The sequence below is a fragment of the Apiospora marii genome (genome assembly GCF_038362585.1).
Source record: "Apiospora marii strain CBS 49790 chromosome Unknown utg000009l_segment0_segment0, whole genome shotgun sequence".
NCBI lineage: Eukaryota > Fungi > Ascomycota > Sordariomycetes > Amphisphaeriales > Apiosporaceae > Apiospora > Apiospora marii.
The window spans coordinates 744,846-762,253 of NW_027117381.1; the positions used below are offsets into that span (position 1 = coordinate 744,846).

At 57.7% G+C, this 17,408-nt stretch overlaps 6 protein-coding genes across 6 annotated transcripts; 3 read left to right on the forward strand and 3 right to left on the reverse strand.

Moving 5' to 3' along the window:
* Positions 1–194: 194 nt before the first annotated feature.
* PG985_011725 (uncharacterized protein) lies at positions 195–6,698 on the forward strand (the record flags this gene model as incomplete). Its single annotated transcript, XM_066831492.1, has 1 exon — positions 195–6,698. The coding sequence occupies one exon, from the start codon at positions 195–197 to the stop codon at positions 6,696–6,698; it is 6,504 nt and encodes a 2,167-aa protein (XP_066679542.1).
* A 1,416-nt stretch (positions 6,699–8,114) lies between these two features.
* Positions 8,115–8,500, reverse strand: PG985_011726 (uncharacterized protein; the record flags this gene model as incomplete). The annotated part of the gene is made up of 2 exons (XM_066831493.1): positions 8,115–8,185; positions 8,254–8,500. 2 exons carry the CDS (start codon positions 8,498–8,500, stop codon positions 8,115–8,117), a joined length of 318 nt encoding a protein of 105 aa, XP_066679543.1.
* Positions 8,501–9,314: 814 nt separating this feature from the next.
* Positions 9,315–10,454, reverse strand: PG985_011727 (uncharacterized protein; the record flags this gene model as incomplete). Its single annotated transcript, XM_066831494.1, has 1 exon — positions 9,315–10,454. One exon carries the CDS (start codon positions 10,452–10,454, stop codon positions 9,315–9,317), a length of 1,140 nt encoding a protein of 379 aa, XP_066679544.1.
* Positions 10,455–11,633: 1,179 nt separating this feature from the next.
* PG985_011728 (uncharacterized protein) lies at positions 11,634–12,822 on the forward strand (the record flags this gene model as incomplete). Its single annotated transcript, XM_066831495.1, has 2 exons — positions 11,634–12,408; positions 12,461–12,822. The coding sequence occupies 2 exons, from the start codon at positions 11,634–11,636 to the stop codon at positions 12,820–12,822; spliced, it is 1,137 nt and encodes a 378-aa protein (XP_066679545.1).
* A 450-nt stretch (positions 12,823–13,272) lies between these two features.
* Positions 13,273–14,476, reverse strand: PG985_011729 (uncharacterized protein; the record flags this gene model as incomplete). Its single annotated transcript, XM_066831496.1, has 4 exons — positions 13,273–13,789; positions 13,922–14,103; positions 14,144–14,314; positions 14,390–14,476. 4 exons carry the CDS (start codon positions 14,474–14,476, stop codon positions 13,273–13,275), a joined length of 957 nt encoding a protein of 318 aa, XP_066679546.1.
* Positions 14,477–15,176: 700 nt separating this feature from the next.
* Positions 15,177–16,892, forward strand: PG985_011730 (uncharacterized protein; the record flags this gene model as incomplete). Its single annotated transcript, XM_066831497.1, has 4 exons — positions 15,177–15,443; positions 15,512–15,974; positions 16,042–16,640; positions 16,740–16,892. 4 exons carry the CDS (start codon positions 15,177–15,179, stop codon positions 16,890–16,892), a joined length of 1,482 nt encoding a protein of 493 aa, XP_066679547.1.
* Between the last annotated feature and the right edge of the window lie 516 nt (positions 16,893–17,408).

Here is a 17,408-nt window from a genome sequence, read left to right on the forward strand (position 1 = left end):
TGACGCATGGGACCGAGCCGGTGAATCAATGATTGCACGTGTGTAGACTTTTATATCTGCCCATTGTGTATCTGCCTAAAATTATATGAGGGACCCCATAGTAGTAGAACAGCATACCTTCATGGTAGATTGTACTTATGTGAAAAGAAAGTATTCTTTTATCTATTACTCCTGTGTATAAGTAGTGCTTGATAATGCTTTCTCCACAACCCTTACCTCTTTTGCGTCAGCTGTGGGCTCAGGTTCTTGGCGAACAAGATGATTCCATTCAAGACGACGATGTTTTCTTTGATCTAGGGGGAGACTCCCTCACTGCAGCAGAACTCGTCGATGCGGCCGAGGAGAAAGGTCTCTTAATCACCATCGAGGACCTTTTCAGCAATCCGAGCCTCAAAGCACTAGCCTCGTGTGCGATCGTGCTGAGCCAGCGATCATCCGGTTCCTCGTCTCTGGAAACGCCTCCGGACTCGGCGTCTGACGGCCTTTCATCGGGGGATGACAGTCTGTCAGATACCTGGCTCCTCACGCCAAGGCAGAAACAACTTATCGATGGCGGTCGGCCTCCACAAGGCCTTGGCACTTGGCGACGAGCAAAGCTCAACGTCGAGGCACCACTTGCACGCATCCGACAGGCTTTTGATGCCCTTGTTAAAGCCCAAATGGCTTGTCGAGCCAGGATTGATAACCACAACTCCAATGAAAATGCTACGTACACTGCCGAAAAGGATGTTGCTGATGCTGGTGACCAATATCGATTCCAGTATAGCCTCTACAGCAACCTGGAGAGCGACGAGGTTCTGGTCCTCGAGAGGGAGGCCATTGCCGCTCTGGACCCGAAAGATGGTCCTGTCTTTTCTGTTGTTGTTTATCGGACCCATGGGAGTCTTCACTTGTTTCTGGCGGCGAGCTCCATCTTCGTAGACGAGTCGTCCTGGGACATCATCTTGGACGATGTCGACAGAGCCATATCCGACAAAACGGCGCCAGCATCACCATCGCACAGGATATTGGCGCTGTCAGAGAGTCTGGCTCCAACCCTGGACGGTCTCGCAGGAACAGACAAGGATCCGGCAGCGGGGTGGAATGATCTCGGATCATGGGGATTGCCGTGGGAGAGCAATTGCCCCAACGTATCCGTGTTGCCTGCCCTGGGCGCAGAGGAATCGGAGAGTCTTCCTAGAAAGCACCCGCACGTTTCCGTCGAGGATGCGGTTCTACATGTCTTGCAAACATTCGGGGCCAGGTTCGGCCATTTCGTGGCCGATATCACTTTGGAAAGGAGCCGACCGAAAGGCCTGGAGCGCGCGGTCGGCAATTTCCAGGGAGCCTCGTGGGCCTGGGTTACCGGAGAGGCCGAGAGGTCCGACAAAGACCACCCTCGTTGGGGTACCTTGAGGCAACATATCCGCAGATCATTGCAAGACCCAGGATGGATCGTTCGCCGTCATGAAGGCGCCAAACCTCCTGGGTGGCCGGCTTCCACCGACCTTGCCGTCCACATCCGCGTTCGCGAGCCATGGCTGCGCTCGGAGACCACCTATGGGGTTATTTCCGATGCGGAGGGTCCTTTTGATAAGCCGGGCGATTTCGCTACAGCGCCCAAGGGGTTCGTGGAGTTGGACGTCTCCGTTTCTGCTACTAGTGGCCCTGAAACGGTGTGCATCTTTGACAGCCGCAACCGTCAGGGAGCTGCAATAGAGACTTGGGCAGAAGAGCTCTGGAAGATCGATCATTACCGAGAAAGGGAGACAGGACTCTCCTTGAGCAATCCTGGAGATGCTATTACCAATGGCCAAACCAAGACGCAGGCGAAGCTAAGCTCCAGGATTTCGGACCGACGGGAAGTTTCCGCAGATGATAGGAGAGAAATCGCTCGACAGTGTGGCGTGGGCATGGATCAGATTGGGGTCGTCTATCCCTGCAGCCCGATGCAAGAATCACTGACCGTCGACGTGGATGGGGATGCGAACCGCTACGTGATGCAGATGGTGTTCAAGGTGGCTGGCGATGTTGATCTGGATCACTTCCGCCGCGCGTGGGAAGACACTGTGCGCGAAAACGCCGTCTTACGCACGAGAATATGCCGAAGGATCGGGTCAACCGGCTATTTCCAGACTGTCGTCACTGCTGAGTCGCTGCGGTGGGAGTGTACTGGCGGGATGCTGGACCGGTTTCTGGAGCGTGACGCAGGTGCACCTATGAGTGTAGGCGACCCGTTCTTTCGGTATACTCTTGTGGATGAGCCGGGAGAGGAGGGTGAGAATGATATTGGGGTCCAACGTTATTTCGTGTGGACAGTGCATCATTCACTGTGTGATGGCGCATCCATCTCGATGATACTAGATGAAGTCTCGCGACGCTTTCATGGCGAGGAGCCGCGAGCTCGCCCACCCTTCGAGTCCTTCATCCAGTCTGTCGTCACTCGGACGGATCCCCCACAAGAGCAGGCATTCTGGCAGAAGGCACTGTCCGAGCTGGATCCGACTCCGTATCCACCAGTCTCTCCCGACCCCGAATTCCGCGCCATGCCAACCTCTACCTTGCAGCGGCCGCTAGCTCTGGGAAGGCTGCCCGCGTACGGCCTCACGAAAGCGCTCTTTCTTCGGGCTGTGTGGGCCATCTTGATGTCGCACTACACGGGGACCGAGGATGTGTGCTTCGGCACCGTCAACGGTGGGCGGACATCGGCTGTGCCCGGTATTGCCCACATGATGGGGCCGACTATCAACGTGACTCCCGTCGCAGTCCACGTCGACCCCCAAGAGGCTGTAGGTACATTTTTCTCGAGAGTCAGGGCGGAGGCCGCCCAGATGATACCTTTTGAGCATTCGGGCGTGGCCAGGATCCGCAGGTTCTTGTCAGGTCACCACCACCACCACGCCACAGCCACCGATTTCCGATCTCTCCTGGTGGTTCACTCCGAAGACTTTGAGGCGGCCATCGGACCCGCTTGTAGACAGCTCGGAATCGAGTATTTGGAGTCTGCCGGGAAAAAGGAGCAGCATCCGTTTCCTCTGGTGATCAGCCTGACCCTGTCGCCCACGACCCCTGACGTCCGCCTTGACATACAGTACGACGAGCGTGTCATTGCGACGCAGCAGGCACACACCCTCGTGCACCAATTCCAGACCCTGCTTACTACTTTGAGCAACGCTGGTGCAGACACTCTATTGGGGTCCATTTCGCCCCTCAGCGACTACGACGTTGCCCAAATCGCCAAATGGAATGCCTTCACACCCCCCGTCGAGGAAACCTGCGTCGACTGGCTCTTCCATCAACGCGTGGTCGAGGCGCCCGACTCGGTTGCTGTGTGCTCCACCAACCAGTCTTTGACATACTTGGAAGCCGAAAGGCATTCGTTCTCGCTGGCGGCGCAGCTGGTGGAGCTGGGGGTTGAACCAGGACAGTTCGTCGGCGTGTGCTTCGAAAAGTCTATATGGACAGTGGTCGCCATCATGGCCGTCTTCCAAGCAGGGGCTGTATACGTCCCGATTGACCCCGCACATCCCCGAGGGCGCATCAAAGAGGTGGTGGACGCTGTCCAGCTTCAGGTCGCCTTGGCGTCTCCTGCCGGCGCGGAAGTACTGCAGAGCCTTTGCCCCCAGCTCATCACTGTCGACGGGAGTCCTTCTGCTTCTGATCCTCTGGCGGGTGAGATGACTCCATCACCCATATCGTCTCGATCCACCCCCGCCAGTACTGCCTACCTGCTGTTCACCTCGGGCAGCACCGGGAAACCCAAAGGGCTCCTCGTCTCGCACGCCGCCATCTGCACCTCGATCAAGCACCACGGCGCCGCCTTCGGCGCCGGTCCGCACTGGCGCACCTTTCAGTTCTGCGCGCACACGTTCGACATGTCCGTCGGGGAGTTCCTGACGACGCTGGCCCACGGCGGCTGCGTCTGCGTGCCGTCCGAGGAGGCGCGGACGAGCGACCTGGCCGGCGCCATCACCGCCCTGCGCGCCAATACCCTCCTCGTCGTCCCCACCGTGGCCAACCTGCTGCGGCCGGCGGACGTGCCCACGCTCCGGACGCTGGTGTTGGGGGGCGAGCCGGTGACGCGGGAAACGGTGACGCGCTGGGCGTCGTCGGCGTCGGCGAGCGGGGGCGGGGGCGACGGCCTCGAGCTGATATGCTCCTACGGGCCCTCGGAGACGGCGGTGTGGTGCGCCGCCAATTGCCGGGTCGCGCCCGACGCGCACCCGGGCAACATCGGCACCAGCATAGGGGGCACCATGTGGCTCGCCCACCCGGGCGACCCCGAGCGGCTGACGCCCGTCGGCTGCGTCGGCGAGATCGTCATCTCGGGCGCCATTGTCGGGCAGGGCTACCATGCCGACCCGGCCGCCACGGACGCCGCCTTCGTGCCGGCGCCGGCCTGGCTGAAGCGGTTGGACGCCGCCGCGAGTCGTCCCTATTACGCCCGGGACGACGTCGGAAGAAAGATCTACCGGTCCGGCGACCTGGCGCGGTACAATCCCGACGGCACGCTCAACATCGTCGGCCGGCTCGGCACCCAGGTCAAGCTGCGCGGGTTCCGCATCGAGCTCGGCGAGATCGAGAACCAGATCATGACGACGGGCGCGGTGACGGCGGCGGTGGCGGCGCTGCCGGGGACGGGCCCCTGCGCGGGCCGGATCGTGGCGGTCGTGAGCTCGAGCCGGCTGGGGCTGTCGAGCCGCTGCCAATTGGACATTTCCGTCGTTCCCAAAGAGAACCGTGGGGTTGTGGTTGCCAAGCTCGAGTCCCATCTCCGTTTCGTCCTTCCGCACTACATGGTGCCGAGCGTCTGGGTCGTCGTCGAGAAACTGCCGCTACTGATCTCGGGCAAGGTGGACCGAAAGGCCATTCAGTTCTGGATTGGCGCCATGGACGACGACACCTACAGCCAGATTGCCCCCCAGCAGCAGGACACGAGCAGCGATGCCGCGGCCAGCCGGATTGCCCCTGGCTCTTTGGCGGATACACTGCGTTCTCTCTGGTGCGAGATGCTGAACATACCCCCGGACCGTGTGGGACCCCTTACCTCCTTTGTCGCCATTGGTGGGGACTCCCTAGCAGCCATGCGGGTCGCCTCTCGTGCCAAAGGCCTGGGACTCCCCGTCGAAGCGCGGAGCTTGGTCGGCAACGCGAACACGTTGGCAGACCTAGTCGCCTCGGTGGAAAGAAGCACCGGGTCGCCTCGCGAGGACATACAGGCAGCGACAAACAAAAGACTCGAGATCGACTGGGACGCGGAAACATCACTAGGGCTCTCGGCCCCATTCCCTCAATGGAGACAACAAGCACAGGCACAGGAGGAGAACGACGACGACGACGACGAAAGGGAACCCGATAATAGCATAATACCGAGTAATAGTGGCCTGACCGTCCTCCTCACCGGCGCGACGGGCTTCTTCGGCCGCGCCGTGGCCCGCGCCCTGCAGCACCGGCCCGAGGTGACGACGATCCACTGCCTGGCCGTGCGCGACCCCCAGGGCGCCGCGGCCCGGCGCCTCGCCCGCGCGTGCCCGAAGGCGCGGCTGCACGCCGGCGACCTGACCCGGGCCCGGCTGGGGCTCGACGCGAGCACGGCCCGCCGCCTCTTCGCGGCCGCGGACGCCGTCGTGCACAACGGCGCCGAGGTCTCGTTTCTCAAGGGGTACGAGGCGCTGCGCGACGCTAATGTGGGCTCGACGCGCGAAGTGGTCCGGCTGTGCCTCGAGTTCGGCCACCGCCGTCGCCCCCCGGGCACCGCCACCACCACCACCACCACGGCGCCCAGATGTGAAGACAGGAGGGACGCGGGCTTGGCGCTCCCGCGACTGCATTATATCTCGGGGACCGGCGTGGCGGCTCTGACGCTCCTTCCTCCCCCTCCTGCATCTCTCATCCCGAGCTCGGGCCCGGGGAACAGCAGCTCCGCTCCTGCTCCGGAGGCCAGCGATACCACCGACATGGCCATCAAGCCGGCCAGCCTGTTGTCGCGGCCACCCCCCTCTCCCCTGGGTCCCGCGTTGGTCGCCCCGGGGCGGCTCGTCCACATCGACGGCTACGTCGCGTCCAAGTGGGCGAGCGAGGTGCTCATCGAGAAGGCGGCGATGGCGGCGGCGGCGCGGGGCATGGCGGCGCACATATACCGGTTGTCCAACGTCACGGGGCCGGACGCGCCGGGACTGGACCTCATGCACAACCTCCTGCGCGTCTCGCGGGCCGTGCGCGCGGTGCCGCGGCTGACGGGCTGGTCGGGCCGCTTCGATTTCATTCGCGTCGAGGCGGCGGCGGAGGCTCTGGGGAGGCGGGTGGCTGGGGTTGGGCTGTCGCTGGGGACGCCGGCGGATGGAATGCGGAGTGGGGGAATAAGTGAAGACGCGAATGGTGGTAGTGATGATGTCGACATGATGAAGGGGGAAGAACACATGATTGCCCCGGGCCGGGAACGGAACCAGGACGGCACTAATAGCAGCGTTGTTGATGGTGGTGGTGATGGTTTGGTCGAGTTTCTGCATCTCACGGGAGAGACACTCGTGCCCGTTGCGGAGCTGAAGAACCACCTGGAGCGGGAGACCGGGGAGTCGTTCGAGGAACTAGGGCTGGAGGATTGGTTGCCCGCGGCGGCCAGGTCGGGCCTCCCCGAGCCTGTGGGGGTTTTCTTGAGCACGCTGGTAGGAGAGGGCATGGGGCCTTTCTTGCCAAACGTAGAGAGTAGTATCTTCTAGACTGCAACTAAAGTAGTATTCTGTCCTTAACAGGATCGATGCGCTGGCCATTTTCCCTGACAAAACACCCGCCATCATTTGGATCACGACATGTACACTCGAAACAGTGTTCCACAGCTAACTATATTTGTCTACTCGGGCAGCTTGAACCCAGCACGTGCCCGCTTCTGGAACACCTGCTCCGGATCGTACTTGGCCGAGACCTCCCTCATGAAAGCCACATTGGCGGCGCCGTACGTCCGGATGGGATCCTGCGTATGGTCGGCGTAGTTGATGTACTCCCAGTCCACGCCCGCCCCGGCCTCGACGCTGTACTGCTGGAGCTCGAGCCGGAACTTGGTAATGAGCTCGCGCGCCTTCGCCTCCAGCTCCGGCGTGTTGATCCACATCTGCACCTGAATCAGCACGGCGTCGGCGCCGCCAAGCCGTTCCGGGTCCATGCCGAGCACGTTCCCGCCCTGCTCCGCGGCGCGCTCGAAGACGACGCGCGGCATCGGCTGGAAGATGAGGTAGTTGGTAAAGTCCGGGTCGGACGCGACCTCGGCCTTCCATTGCGCGATCAGCGCGGCGTGCATGTCGACGGCCCGGCGCATCACCCGGGCGTCGTTCTTGAACGTCATGGTGCACCAGACATGGTACAGGTCGCCGGGCTGGTCGAAGCTCTTGGTCATGTTCCGCAGGCTGTCGTGGCGCAGGTGGACGGCCAGCCGGGGCTCGATGGCGCGGAACTCGTCGTAGGCCGGCGTCGAGGCCCAGTCGCGGCCCGAGGTGTCGGCCGTCATCCACAGGATCTGGATCTCGCCCGCCGCCGGCGTATAGGCCCAGAACGGGACGATGGTCCCGGCTGGGTAGGCGTGGGCGTCGCGGACCCAGTTGGTGAAGGCGGCGATGTGCTGCGACGTGGTGGCGTCGTCGGCGGGGTACACCACCGCGCCGCCCCAGAGCGAGGTTACGCCTTCGATGGCGCGCATGTCGAAGCGGGTAACGATGCCGAAGTTGCCCGAGCCGCCTTTGAGGGCCTTGAAGAGGTTTGGGTTTTCTTTGGCGTTGGCATTGACAACTTTGCTGTCATGCCAAAAGTGAGCGCGCACATGTCAGTATAATGATCTCAGTGATATCAGGGGAAATTGGGGCATTAAGGAGGGCCATTTTCATCACGTACCCAGACGCAAGGACCACTTCAAAGTTGACAACGTTGTCACAGCCAAACCCATACTTGGTGCTGAAGAAGTTGTTGCCGCCTCCCGTCAAGAACCCGCCCACTCCTACCGACGAGGCGCGACCGCCCGCTACAGTCACCTTGAAGGGTTCCAAGCTGCGGTACACATCAGCCCATCTTGCACCGCTTCCGATCTTGGCGATCTTGCGCTCGGTGTCGTATTCGGTTTGATTCATCAGTCCTCGAGGCCTCGTTAGTTAAGACATCAAGAAGAGGGGGGCGGCGGGGAGGGCTGCCGAACCTAAATCAATGGTGACTCCGTTATCGACTAGAGGACCTAGGTCAGCAATCCGCAACATGAAACGCATCTCTCATGATGTCGAATAATTATCTCACTGTTGTTGGCTCCCGCCCAAACCATGTGACCTCCAGACCGGATGGCAAAGTTGCACGTCGTGTCTTTGACCAAAATAGCGAGGGCCGAGGCCACCTCCGCGGCATCCCGCGGCTGCACATAGCAGATCGGCTTGAGCTGCGAGGAACGGGAGAAGTAAGACGCCTCGCGCTCCGTGTAGGCCTCGGTGCCCGGCTCCAGGACCTGGAGCCCGGCCTTGGTCAAGGATTGGCACTGTCCGTTATACATGGTTAGCTCAGCGTCGGGCGGCGATTGTGTTCTGGACCACCCAGCTGGTGTGCCTAAGACCGGATATAACCTACGCAAGAGCTCATCTCGGTGGTAGTGTATGCAGGTAGTGTCAGAGCTTGATGTTGGCACTGACCGACGATACGCATACAAAATAGAATCTGAGTATTTGTACCTTTTCGTTTTGCTTGAAGAACTGCTGTGCACTTATGCTAATGGATGCTAAAGAGAGATGACGTGAGATGGTCTCCTTGCATATACTAATTTGTTACAGCCAATTATCCCAGCGCGTCATATGCATGGCCCCCTCAAGCATCCTACGCCCAGCCCCTCCGATGCTACACTCCGTTACTCTATACGGCCTAGTGGAATCCTCCGAGTTCTTGCGCAGGTGTCTTGATAAGCTGGCGGTGGGCGCTTACCTATTCTTCGGGATGTGTCTTACTGCTTCGGTACCACCTCCGTTTTCGAGGAAACAGCAGCCGCTGCGTACAAATAGTATTGTCACAAGTTTCATACTGTATATCAAAGGGGGCTTACTTTAAAGTGTTATAGCTTATAAAAAGAACTTTATATCTATTGGGTAAACTTCTATTCCTTCACATTTTATATAGTGTTGGTTACAGTATACAGATTAAAGTAGAATAATCGCAAGTCTACTCTTTTTATACCTCGTTATAATGTACATATACGGTGTTTATTAATACATAAACCCTTGTTGCCTGTCCCCTATCGATACAACTTCATTCCCCTGCCCTCCTCCCCTTTTCACCCAGTCCAACGTGGGGTGGAACCCATGGCATCATGCTTATAGTCACTCATTTCCGCTTGTTCCAAGGCTCAGCCGACTCAGGGGCACCTTCTGAGATGGTTCCGACACAACGCTGCCGTGCTCGGTATCGAGGCTCCAATGCTGCCCGCCCTCCGACGAAACGGCGCGGCCAACCGTTCTGGGGCTATGGAGAGTCAAGGGGCTTGGCCGCCAGTTCCCAAGGGGCGGTGGACCATCGATAGGGGTGGTGGGCCCGGACTGGGGCGTTCGATAGCCCGGCGGTGGCCGGATGACGATCCGGAACCCCGCGTGATCATCGTCGTCGTATATCTCTTTATGCTCCTCGCCGTAGCGACTGCCACCGCCACTGGTTACAGCAGCGGCCGCACGCAAGCTACTTGCCGAGGGCTTCTTCAGGGCCGGCGGCAGACACGCCGCCGGGGATCGTCGGCGCGCTTCCTCAACGCCTCGCGCGCGCTCGCGGGCCTGGTGTTGGCGCCGCCGCAGGATGGCGCAGCGGATCCCTAGGGCGAGGAGCGCGAGGAAGACGACAAAGGAGACCACGAGCGCGACGATGATAGTTATTTCTTCCGGAGACAGTCCGTTGTCACGGTGGCTGCTGTTGGGGAGACTTGGAGGGCGGTCTGTGGGGGCGGTTTGCGTCCGGTCTGGTGCTGACGACAACAGCGGTGCGCCGGGTGGAACTGGGATGAGACTGGGAGCTGGGCTCAAAGTTGCTGCCATTGATGCCGCCGCTGCGGCTAGAGCCGGAGGAACCGAGGCTTCTGGGACCTTTCGGAAAACGGAGGTATCCGCTGTGGTATCTGGTCCCGGTTTTGTATTGATGTTCGCGGCCAGGCTTGGACTAGCCAGCGTTGTTGTCAAGGGTGCCGGCGTGGGAGGAGCCACAGATTTGTGGACGTGTTCCGTGCTGGCCTCGACTATGGAGGCGGTGATAGAGTGAGAATGCGCGTCGTATGGGCCAGCGAGAGTTGGTGTGGCTGTCTGGGCCGAAGCCGAGGAGGTGATGGCGTCGCTGTCGTCCTGTTTGACTTTGTTGATGAAGTCGCCCCCTTGCTGGGAGCCGCCCCGGTCGACTGAGTCCGTCTCATTGTAGCCTCGCTTGAGGGTCAGAACAGGCCACCAGAACATATCGGACGACGTTCTCTTGAGCAGAGGCATCCTGATACGCGGGTCATAAGTCTACCTGCGTGCAGGACTGGAACAGGAGAGAAACCACAACAGCGCTTCCGTGGCAAAGAACGTGGCTCGCTGCCAGATAAGTATTTTTTTGCTCCATGCCATGTGGCAAATGTGGACGGACCACGGCCGCTTTGATGTCCAGGAACGACAGCGATGGCTTTTATCCATATACTAGTCCGTGTCGACGTTGCGCGTGCGCAGGTGTTTGTATGTTGCAGACCTCCAAGCCATACCCCTGACAAGGATCCATCGATGGCAAACCTCACCTCTATGGCAGAATAATGGGCCGTGAACTTTTGTTTCAATTTGCGACGATCTCGGCCGCCTATCTGCATGATCTAGAAATGACCTACAGAGCGGCAGGGGCTTTCGGACTTTTGCCGCGTGGAGGGTGGTGGCTGATTCGTCGATACCCCTCAATATATTTACCCGTCGTTGACCACTCCCACACGGCTCGCTCACGCTTGGACGTGGGAGATATCCTGAGAGGCCAATGCCATGTGTCTATGCGATGCAAGGTCTCTGCCAGGTATGCCTGATTGCAAAGTCCAAGTGCATTATCTGGCCCGACACATCTCCTTTTGGCTACAACCCCTGCCAAACAGTACAGGTTATTTGGGCCAGTGGTTTTTGTTATTGGTCTGCTTGAATTTCACGAAAACTGGATGGCTTCATTTCAAAATGCTAAGACGCTTGCACCGTCTCCAAACAATACAGATTTACCTCAGGTTACTAGGCTCATGCCCGCTACTGTAGATAACCACATGATATTGGAGTTTGCGGTGGTGTCACAAAATGGATATTTGTCCCTGGTTATGAATATTGGGCAGCGCCGACTAGACACTTATACATTGAATCAACGTGGAATAATACATAGCTATTCCACATTCGCGTGTATCTTCCACGGGTGGATCGATTACTCCAGTTTAGGTAGGTTACCTAAAAACAGCAGAACAATCAATCATTCAAATGCCAAATTGGAAGGTGCATCAATTGGTGTTTGCATCAATTCAAACCCACCGTGCCATACCTGATCCGCTTGTCAACAACAACTTGCAAAAGTTTCATCTCTCCACAGATCAACCACTCCCAACATCATCGCATCACAGAAGTGGTATTTTCTGATGTGAACATCTTCCTCGTTCAGGCTTCTACATCATGGAGGCCAACGAGATCCTTCATGAGATCGACCCTGATGGCGACATCGAGCTGATCTTGCACAACCCAAATGCACCTATCGCAGTGTGGGTTCAAGAACATGAAACTGCACTCAAGCCCTCCAGCGATCCAACCGAGTCCCCCGAGAACAAACGGAAGCACAGCGCGGCCTTCGGCAACAATCAGAGGCTTTTCTATTCTCTCGATCAAGGCAAAATCAAAAAGCCCCGTCCTCAACGCACTTCGGTCCAACATGCTACCACTGCTACGCCTTCTCAGCCATGTCGGGATGACCCTGCAAGCAACACACAACAAAATCAGGAAACCACGCACCGCTTCCGACTTTCCTCAAAGCATCTGACGTTGGCTTCGATCTACTTCAAGAAGATGCTGCAAGGGCCCTGGAAAGAAAGCCGCGCATCCACCATTGAGGCACATGATTGGGATCCAGATGCAATGGTGATTCTCATGAACGTCATCCACGGCCGTCACCGAAGCGTCCCAAAGACTGTTGATATTGAGAAGCTTGCCAATATCGCTGTTCTCGTTGACTACTACGGATGCCATGAGGTGGTCGAACTCTTTGCCGAGAAATGGGCCACCAACGTTGAAGGCGCGATCCCAAAGCAATACTGTCGGCAACTCGTGCTTTGGCTTGCCGTCGGCCATATGTTTTCTCGAGCAAATGCTTTCCTCGCAGCGACCCGATCGGCTATAATGTACAGCACTGGGCCTATTCAGACGTTAGACCTCCCTATACCTCAGCAGGTCGTTGGTAAGTGCTGCAAAAAGCCATCCCTAGATTTCACGACTAACCGGTCACCCAGATACTATTGAGCAGCGAAGACAAGTCGCGGTGGAAGGAATCATCGCTCGACTCCACGACCTTACCCTTTACTTCTCCGAATATCGAACGAAGTGCTCATTCGAATGCGCGTCGTTACTACTAGGGGCACTTACTAAACAGCTGCAAGTGCATGGACTCTTCAACCCTTCTCCTACCAAACCGTTCATTGGTTACAGTCCTGCCGGGTTGTTAAGTACGATCAATGACTTCGTCTCTCCTAAATCGTCCGATATGAACGCCTCTTCCCAATTGCACCGTTGCAGTTGTCAACTTCGCACGTTTTTGGAGGGATTCAATTCATTGGCCAGAGACGAAATTCGTGGGATGGACTTGATTGCGTGATGGAGAAGGGGAAGATCATCATGCTAGACAGAATATGGTAGAGCTGCCCGACATGTTTGGGGCAAAACGCTAGTACTGGCAGTCTCATAGCTGCAATACACTCACTGTGTCTACTGTCTCTATCAAACTCTTCGTATGCTGTTACCATGCTGTTACCAACGTTTGCGATTTCTGGTCGAAAGAGCGCTCTGGTATCTCTTTGGTCTAGTCTTCTCATCGATGGCGTATCGCGTAGTTTAAGATATTACTCCGTTACCCCAAATGTAGTAATTGGTCTACCCGTGGAAGACAAAGGTGGATGTGGAATAGCTATTATTCCACGTTGATTCAACATTCTGATTTATATAGAGCATCATACCGCAACTGATTATTTCACATCATACCAGAACAGAACCACTGATATCCCGAAGTGATGATACTGCCAAGTTCTTCTGTGTAACTGCTTTCTCCTCATCCTCGCCCCCCCTGCCGTAGTTGCTGCTTCTGCTGCCGCTTCCGAAACTCCCCAACAACCCGATCCCGCACCATCCCCTGGTAATGCGCCACCCCATTCTCCTTAACCGGATTCAGCACCCCCTGCGAGTAAACCCCCGCCGCCAGATTCGCCTGCGCCGCCTCGCAGAGATCGTAGTCCTCGACCGCCACACGCCGCACGAACCGAAAGTACTCCTCGAACGCCTCGCCGTCGCTCAGATTGTAGTAGTCAAACTCCATGCGGGTCACTTCCGGGTCGTCGCCCTCGGGGTTGGGGCAGACGCGGAACGACGTCATGCCGCCGCCGTACCGGTTCAGCGTGCCGCAGGGGAAGAAGTAGAGGAACAGGCCGTCGTCGAGCGGCTTGGACGGGTCGGCGAGGTGGCGGCTGTAGTGGCCGTGGTTCTGCACGGCGTAGGGCTCGGGCGGGTAGAGGACGGAGAAGGCGCGGTGGGTGTATTGGCAGTGCAGGCACTCTTGGTAGCCGTCCACCCTGGTTGATAAAAAAGAAAGTGTCAATACTTCAATATTTTGCCCTTATCTCACGCCTTTCTGTTTTTGCGGAGACGTGGTTGAACTGGTTACGAGTTGTGTCAAGGTTCGTGAGAAACGGAATAAAACTCACATGGTCTTCCAGTTGAAGCGCCCCTTATACGAAAGGGTCCTCCGGAATGGAAGCTCGGTGAAGTCAAACCGATCAGTCAGATCCTCCAATCCCGGATAGTAATCCTCAAAGCTGAGGGCATCTTTCGAGATGGCCACGAACAGAAGGCCCGTCCGGGTCAGCTTTTGTGGGAGTGGCTGGTTCTATCAGACAAGTGCAAGTGTTATCCTATCGGGTCATGACTTTCGAAAGCTGCCCTCGATGTGGACTCACGTTGGCCAGGTCTGTTGCCCGGAAGCTCCCCTCCTTATTCTCGTCATCAAGGCGCTCCACGACGAAGTGAACACCCGCGAGCTCGTACTGGACTATCTTGTCGTCGGCGTACCGGGTGACTGGTCCCAATATGTACCATGCCTGCACCAAGAGGCATTGGTAAGAAAAGGATCTCCCGTGGTTCATCGTGATGGGATCTTCGGAGTGAAACTATACCTGCAAGAACACCGACTGCCGCTCAAGCTCGTAGATGGGCTTGGAGCAGTACCACGATGCTGGGAGAGTCTTCTGTAAACCCGCCATTTTCTTCAACTATCTTCTGTCAAGATTAGAAATTACAGAGATTTGAGGGGACTATCATGAAAGCAACCTCATTAGCTGTTGTAGGAGAATAGCTCTGTTTATCCCAGCGGAGGGGCTTGCGTCATGACCGGAAAGTTTGCAATAGGTACTTTACGTATATTCGACCGAGGTCCAGGATCCTGTTTGCTTGATACCTGTTTTCGTATGCCGATCGAAGAAGCACATTTCCCGAGAAGAGCAGAATAGCCAAGAGCGAGTTCTTATATCGAATGGCGTCTCCCAGAGGTGCATTACGCTATCCGCCATCGGCAGTCAGGGCGCATGGATATGACACCACAATCTGGGTGGGTTTACCCGTTTTGGCAATCTTTGAGCCCACACAGGCGCTAGGATGAGACGTGATTGGCCACAGAACGTCAGATCATGTAATCCTGTGTCAGGCCGTCATGCACAAGGACACAGGGCGGGAGCCAATGGGATTCGTACGAACATCACTCGCTCCCTTGGGGCTCACGATAGTTGTAGCTTGTAGCCCTTCATGATGACCCCTCTCTTCATCAGATTCCACGAGACGCGTGTACTCTCAAGTATGAAAAAAGAAGTTGACGCATATCTCACGATTCTAAGCTTCAGTTCACCAATTGCTACATTTCCTGTATACATTCAAGTGAACAGACGTCTCTTCTGCCAGTCTGCGACAATGTCTACAAGTCTCATACTATTGCTCAGTGGAGGCTACGAGCCCTTGCAGCTCGTTCTCATTGTTCCATTAGCTCTGGCCTGTGTCGCGTGCCTGGCATGGATCGTTCTCAGCACCCACAAGCATCAGGCTTGGTACAGAGTAATGGTGTCCGAAAAGGGGGCCAGTCGGACAGGCCTCAACGCCGCCGAGAAGGGGACATCCAGCGTCGGCCTCCGGGCAGAACGCATCCCTTACGACTTGGAGAAGCGGGCCATCCTACACAGAGTAAGCCGTAACAGGACGGGCCTTATGGCATCCGAGGATGGGGAAGCCTTGCTAATACTGAGACATAGCGTTGGATGATGATCGGCCACGAATCCCAGTTCGCCAAACCCGGCGACTACCGCACCTACACCGTCGCCGACATCCCCTTCTTGGTCATCAGGGGACAAGACGGCACGCTCCGGGCGTTCCACAACGTCTGCCGGCACCGCGCCTACACCGTGGCCCGCAAGCCCTGTGGTTCGTCCCTGCGACTGGCCTGCAAGTACCACGGGTGGCAGTACGACGCGGCCGGCCAGCTTGTCAAGGCGCCTCAGTTCGCGGACAAGCCCGGCTTCGACTTCGCCGTCAACGGGCTGTTCCAGATTCACCTGCGGATCGACTGGGGACGGTTCGTCTTTATCAACCTGGCCACCGAGCTCGCCGACGCCTTTCCCTGGGCGGACATCTCTACCCCTGCGCTTCAGACTCTCGACTTTAGCCGAGGGGTAGTTGAGTGGCAAGTCGAGCTGGACGTCGGATGGAGAGTCGCTAGTAAGATCTTTACCTCAAGCTGCGTCCAACTTCAAGGAACACCAACCTGACTGATCGTTGTCAACAGCTTTGCTGCCCTGGTTCATGAACGGCACGCGCTTCATGAAGGAACCCTGGCCCAAGAAAGCCCTGACCTACCTCTGGTCGACCCCCCGCCCGCACCTCCAATACGTCGACGACGCCTCCTTCATCTGCGACCTGGGGTCGGGCGACCACCTCCTCATCTCGGCCCTCCCCCTCACCGCCCACAAGTCCGTCGCCAAGTGCACCTACCTACCACCCCCGTTTACCAGCACCCCACCGGATTCTCTCGACGTCAACACCATCAAGCTCGAAACCCAAGTCCGCGCCGAGCTCGCCCGCGCCGTCGCCGCCCTCCAGCGCCACCGCATGGCGACGACGGCCCTGGACTTCCGACAGAGCGCGGTGCGCGAGCGGCTCGACAAGTTCGCGCGCCACGTGCACCAGCACCGGCGCGCCGAGACGCTGGCCGGGCGGAAGATCAACCCGGCACTTCGGCGCCCTACGGCTGCTGCTGCTGCTACTCCTTCCCCATTTCCCCCACCCCCACAATCACCAGCAGCAGTAGCATCATCGTCGAACGATGGAAGTTCTAGAACGAGCGCCACGATCGGTCATGATAAATACCCGATTGGCACGGGAGAAGTCATATCCGGGGAAGCAGCACCAGCAGCGCCAGCAACGATGGTAGCAGTAGGGGCAGCGCCAGGAAGCTCACAGCAGCAGCAACACCAACGAATCCAGCAACTGCTGTTGAGTGGTGCTACTAACGGAGCTCCCATCGACGTCGACGCAGAGGCCGAGGCGATCTGTAACGCGCTCGACGGGCTGGGCGACGACGGGGCGACCACTAGCGGCTGCCCGTTGCTGGAGCGGAGCCCCGAGCTGGAGTGGTGATGGGGTGGGTGGGGCGAGGGAGTGACGGGTGACGGCAGGATGGAATAATGGGGGGCGCACATGCAAGATGATGCAAAAGCAGGATGTAGTCGAGCGGGGGATGCGCGCCGCTAGTCGTCCAGAATGCGGGTTGTTGGGTTTTGGGGGTGGGAGTGGGGAATGAGACGACAGGGCATTCATCTGTCGCGGATGCCATTTGCCTTTTCGTTTTCTTTCTTTCGGTACTGTAGGGATATAGAGTCACGAAAAGGACCAAACCAGAGAGAGCAGCAAGGAAAAAAACAGGAAGTGAAAGGAAAGGAGAGCCCCCGATTCGCTGCAGGATAACGCACATTACCCATATGCTACAGTATATTGGCATACTACTACATCGTGTAATGTGAAGTGCCTATCCCCGTGATGATCTCCTACTAGATGGAGATAAAGTGCCAGCCCTAGCGATAGGAAATACAATCAAAACGCAGGCGCAAGACAGCCATCTCCGGAAAACCCGCGCGACGGCTCGCGAGCACGACT